The sequence below is a fragment of the Coccinella septempunctata genome, chromosome 8 (genome assembly GCF_907165205.1).
Source record: "Coccinella septempunctata chromosome 8, icCocSept1.1, whole genome shotgun sequence".
NCBI classification, from domain to species: domain Eukaryota; kingdom Metazoa; phylum Arthropoda; class Insecta; order Coleoptera; family Coccinellidae; genus Coccinella; species Coccinella septempunctata.
Genome location: NC_058196.1, coordinates 7,046,654 through 7,052,670, shown reverse-complemented (window position 1 = coordinate 7,052,670; position 6,017 = coordinate 7,046,654). Strand labels below are relative to the sequence as shown.

General features: G+C 37.1%; 1 protein-coding gene across 1 annotated transcript; it reads right to left on the bottom strand.

Moving 5' to 3' along the window:
- Positions 1–673: 673 nt before the first annotated feature.
- Positions 674–1,378, bottom strand: LOC123318253. The gene has a single exon (XM_044904869.1). The coding sequence runs from the start codon at positions 1,376–1,378 to the stop codon at positions 674–676; it is 705 nt and encodes a 234-aa protein (XP_044760804.1).
- Positions 1,379–6,017: the final 4,639 nt, after the last annotated feature.

Below are 6,017 nucleotides of genomic sequence, written 5' to 3'. Positions count from 1 at the left end.
CAGTTTAACTTGCCAGAATCCTTCCGTGCAATCTAACAATGCAAAGAATTTAGACTTTTTGATATCAGCTGAGATCTCTTCTATGGTAGTGAGTGGAAAATGTCGTCTTAATATGTTTCTATTCACATCTGATGGGTCAATGCAAATTCTTATCTTACCTTTTTGTCTGACGATTACCATTGGGCTGACAGCTGGAGTAGGCTCTGTTTCAGGTTTTATGACATCTAACTTAACCATTCTGTCGAGTTCTTGCTTCACTTCGTCTCTTATAGCATGTGGAATTTTTCTTGACGGTTTGATCTCCAGTTTTGGGTTGTCGATCAGGTCGATATCATATTCATAGTTTTTATAACAGCCTAATCCCTCAAATATATCTTCTCCACAATTTTCTTTCACAGTCTTGACTTTGGCGATAAGTCCTAATTTCTCACAGGTATCAAGTCCTAAGATCGGTGTAACATTTTCTTGAACTACTTTGAATACGATGTTGGTTTTTTCATTTTTCAGTTGACATGGTAACTCAGCTTCTCCAAGAACTGCCATTTTGTCATTTGTGTAACTTATTAAATTCCTTGTACGACTTGATTTCAGATTTGCCTTTGTTTTGTTTAACAAGTGCCTTGGTAACACATTGCATTCTGCTCCCGTATCTAATTTAACTGTGAACTTCACTTTACCCACTTGTATATTTTCGGTCCAGTTCTTTTTTTCTCCAACACTTATTGCAGAAATATACTTCCTCTTCAGAATTTGAGCTTTCTTCCAATATATTCACTCTATCTTTCTCTTTGGCTTCATTTTTCTTGTTCGTTCTGCACATTTTAGCGAAATGTCCATTTTTATTGCACTTTGTGCATGGTTTGTTGAAAGCTGGGCATTCTCTGCGTTTATGATTCGTACCACATCTTGTACAGTCAAATTTTTTGTTTTGTTCCTTCTTGACTTTTGAATTTTTCACAACAAGTACTTTATCTGTTTTGCTTTTACCTTCAAACTCGTCTAGTTGTTTTGAAGCTTGTTCGCTTGTTTTACAGATCGATATTGCTTTATTCAGATCTAATTTATCTTCTGTTAATAGTGTCTCTCTAACTTGATTAGATCTGATTCCGAATACAATTTTATCTTTTAGCATTTCATCCTGTAAATTGTCAAATTCACATTTACTTGCTTGTGTTTTGATCCTTGTCAGGAACTCGTTGAATTGCTCGTCTTCGTTTTGTTCTATCTTGAAAAATATGTATCTTTCAAACGATATGTTTGTTTTTGGAGCAAAGTAATCTTTGAACCTATCTTTAATTATTTGTAGATTATTTTTTTCTGCATCATTCAAGTTGAAACTATTATAGATTTCGATGGCGTCTGGGCCTATCACAGCCATGAATGTTGCTGCTCGGACAATGGCTGGTTTTGTGTTCAATTGAATCGCAGTTGCATACCATTCAAATTGTTGCAACCATTTTTTCCAGCACGTTGGTTTGTCCGAATCGATTTGTAGGTTGGATGGCGGCTTTATACCGGATACTGCGTCGTTTGTGGCTATTTTACAAGTTTCTCACTTAATCCCACTTCTGACAACATGTAATGTTGGGTTCGTAATTATATATATTGATTATAATAAAACTAGCGTAGAAAATAAGTGAGCGGTAAATGCAATTTTTATTGACTGACTCGAGTACAGCATAACTGTCATTGTCACAATGTCCTTATCAACAATCATAGAATCATATCTAGTATTCTTCTGTTCAACAGTGCACGTTCACATTTATACTTTACAAAGATCAATATAAAAATAATGTACAAAATATAGTAAAACAAGGAGACAATTTAGAACATTTATTAAAGCAGGTCATATCGACAATGAATCAAATTAATTTAAATGTCAATAGAGATAATCAACAAGACGTTTATAATATTCCACGTAATAATGTGAACAATTTTGAGGCAAGCAAAAAACTGCCAGTTTTTGATGACACAGGGACTCTCCACCCTATGGAATTTCTTGAAGTTTTAGAGTTTGCAATGATATCAGAAAATATACCGTTTGAGACTTTCAAATTTATCATCAGAAATCAATTCAAGGGTACGGCATCTTTGTGGTCACAAGCTTTTCTTCATACTTTCGCGGATTTTGAGACTTTCAAAGTAGCTTTTAAGGACCAGTTTTGGTCAGAAACGAAACAAGTACAAGTAAAAATAGACCTTCAGTCGCGATGTTATAGGGAAGGTCAAAGTTCATTAGTGAACTACTTTATGAAAAATGTAGCTATGGCTAGATATTTGAACCCACCTTATAGTGAATCACTGCTCATTAAAACGATAGCAAGGCACTTTCCGCCTAATATTTCAGCAACTCTGATGGGTGCACAATGTTTGGCCGAAGCTATGGAACGTTTAAGACAGGCGGATTATTATATGAACCATATCTCGAATACGAATAAGAGTTCGTTTGTTTCTAATGCTGGTCATTTTCAAAGTCTTCAGAAGGATAATAGAGTAGCTTTCCGCAGAGATAACTATGATTCAAAAAACAAGAGAATCTCATTCATGACCACTGAGGCTGTGGACGAAACACAGGCTTCGGAAAACGAGGAATTGCCTCGCGTTTAGGTCCTAACGTGGAGGCAGTTCTCAAGAGGACCATAGGTTCCCAGAACAACCCACGAGAGGACCTATTAACCGATGATTGTGAGTTCGAACATAAAACTGTCAATACTAGATCTCCTATTATACTAATTAAGATTTTTAATTTCGAGTTTCCGGCTCTAATTGATACTGGAAGCGGAGTCTGCGCATTCAATCTAGATGTATGGTCACAATTAACACCTTTTCATGATCAAATATTTTTTTCAATTGTACTGGAGTGAAAGTTACTGGTGCTTTTAAAAGCAAGCAGAGACGAGTTACACAGCAGTCTCTAGTTCCTTTTGTTATTGATAATGTTGAATTATTTCACGAATACTTACTCATTCCTGATCTCGTTTACCCAATCATAATCGGTTCGGATTTGTTACGACTAATTAATGCAAAAATAGATTTAGCCCGAGGATAGATAATATTTTTTCATTGCGATAAATGGCTATCGGTAAAAGAAGTGAATTTTGAGCATCAAATCAATTCAGATGAGTCGCCATCAATAAAATGTATACAGGGTGCGAGAGTGGCGCATGTAGAACCTAACATAATCGGAGAGACTTTCGCAACAGATGAGGAAATAAATAACATCGTAAACAAGTGTGATCTTGACTTCGAACAGAAACAAAAATTTTGCCAATTATTGAAAAAACATAGAGAAATATTCTCTGAGATACCGGGGCGGACGGATAAGTACGAGCACCATATCAAATTAAACGATCCAAAAGAATTTTGCTTAAAGCAATATCCTGTTCCGATTGGTCATAGAGACGCGGTGCAGAAGCAACTTGACAATATGGAAGCTTGGGGTGTAATTAAAAGAATGGCCACTCCTTATGTCTCGCCTATTATGACGACATTGAAACGTGATAATAGTGTGCGTATTTGTTTGGATGCACGGCATCTCAATCAGGTGATGGAAAAAGAATATGAGACTCCGACCCCAGTGAAAGAGTTGATGCATTCTATGTCTGGAGTAAAATTTATGTCATCTCTAGACCTCACTCATTCGTACTGGCAAATACCACTATCGGAGGAGTCACAAAAGTTCACCGGGTTTAAATTCAATGGAAGAACTTACTTTTTTTGTGTTCTGCCTTTTGGCCTATCAACAAGTGTTAGCGTTTTCGTGAGATGCTTAAGATCCATATTTGGTGATAAGTTCCACGAGTTTCTTAGGGAATATGTTGACGATCTTCTTATAACTTCACAGAGTTTTGAGCAACACTGCAGTCACTTAGACGCGGTTTTTTCACGGTTGAAGGAATGTGGGTTTACTTTAAAGTTGAAAAAGTGTTCATTTTTCCGAGAGAATATGCCATTTTTGGGTTATATTTTAGATCCCACGGGTTATCACCCAGATCCTAATCGAACACAGGCAATTGTAGACTATCAAACTCCAAAGAATCAGAAGGAACTCCAAGCTTTCTTGGGCCTTATAAATTTTGACCGCTCATTTTCTCCTAATTTAGCCGAATTGATAAGCCTCTTAACTTAAAAACAAAATGGAAATGGACCGATCTAGAAGATGAGTACTTCAAAAAGGTGAAAGAGACTATTATTGAACATACCTTACTCTATCATCCGAGGGAAGATCTTCCATTTGCTCTCGCAACTGATAGCTCTGATGTAGGTATTGGGGCCGAATTATTTCAAATTGTCGATGGCAAGCACCAAACAGTTGCATGGGCCAGTCGTCAATTGTTGGATAGGGAGCGAAGATATAGCATTAACGAAAGGGAAGCCTTAAGTGTGATATGGGCGTTAAATAAATTCCGAATTTATTTGTTAGGGAAGCATTTTACCATATATACGGACAATAGCTCGATAACATATCTTAAAACCTGTAGATTTTTGTCATCGCGTATAGCTAGATATGCATTGGCCATTCAGGAATATGATTTCGATATCAAACATATACCGGGTAAAAAGAATATCGTTGCTGATGCATTGTCCAGATACTCAGCAATACGTCCTCCAACACCTATTGATAAAATGTTCAGGGTTGTGACCCTTCTTAGGTTACCGCAGAAGTTTATAAGTTCGTTGATAGATTTACCTGAACTTCAAAAATCCGATCCTAAACTGGGAGATATTCGCGATAGAGTTGAACATGATGTTGAAATACAGAAAAGGTTTATTATGCGTGAGAATATTTTGTACATACGTAATGAAAATGATGGTTTCTATAGATTATGTGTTCCTCAGTCAATGATACCAAAATTTGTGCAGGTTTTCCACGAAACCATCGGCCATTTCGGAAGTTACAAGACCTGGAAGGTGTTGAAAAGTGAGGTCTGGTGGAATAATATGGCGCGTGATATCAAAAGAGTCATCAAACGTTGTGATATTTGTCAGAAAGCCAAATGTTCGAAAATGCCGAAAGCGGAATTGAATGCTATTATTCCATCTACCAAGAATACTCTAGTGGCTTTAGATATATACGGACCGCTTCCAAGAAGTCGTGGTGGAAGCGAATATATTTGCGTTATGCTAGATGTGTTTTCAAAATACGTTACTTTATACCCTTTAAAAAGGGCCCGTTCTGTAGCTATACTCAATCGCATTATACATGATTATGGCCCAACCATGGGTCATGTCGAAACAATTCTAACTGATCATGGCTCACAATTCACCTCTAGGAAATGGAAAGAAACGCTAGAACATTTGGGCATCAAACATATTTTTTCTTCCATTCGTCATCCTCAAGCTAACCCATCAGAGAGAGTTATGCGAGAAGTCGGTCGGTTGGTTCGAACCTACTGTCATGAACAACAATCGAAGTGGGTTTTTGAAGTTAAATTGTTTATGCAACTTTTCAACTCTTTGGTTCATGAACGTACCGGATTCAGCCCACAAGAATTACAATTTGGTACCGAATCTTTGAAACTTTTGCCTGATAAATATAGACTAACTCAATCGGGTGCCGATATCACTGTGGATGCAAAATTAATACTAGCAAAAGAGAGTCTCGAGAACAAGGCGGCACGTAGAATCATACGACATGAAATGACTATCAATCCTCATAAGGGATTCGAAATAGGAGATCTGGTATTGCTTCGCGCGAACCCGACGTCATCTCTCCTGAAGGGTGAAACGAAAAAATTTCTTTTACTTTTCGAGGGCCCTTATGTGGTTAAAAAAAAAATTGGAACATGTTCCTACCTTTTAGTACATGCTCGGGGTCAGAAAGAAAGAGGAATCTTTCATATCAGTCATCTGAAAGAATACTACCCTCCAATTAAGTGATTTTTTTTTAATGATGTGATGTGGACTGGATGTGACGTGATTGAATCCCCACTCTGTTTGAAAGATCTTGAATTCTCTTGACATATATTGTGTTCCATTGTCAGTTTGAAACTCTTCTGGTACCCCATGTATGGAAA

What these genes read in the sequence shown, in the direction of transcription:
- LOC123318253 (XM_044904869.1), bottom strand. Translation starts at nt 1,378, where the DNA reads ATGGCTGTGATAGGCCCAGACGCCATCGAAATCTATAATAGTTTCAAC.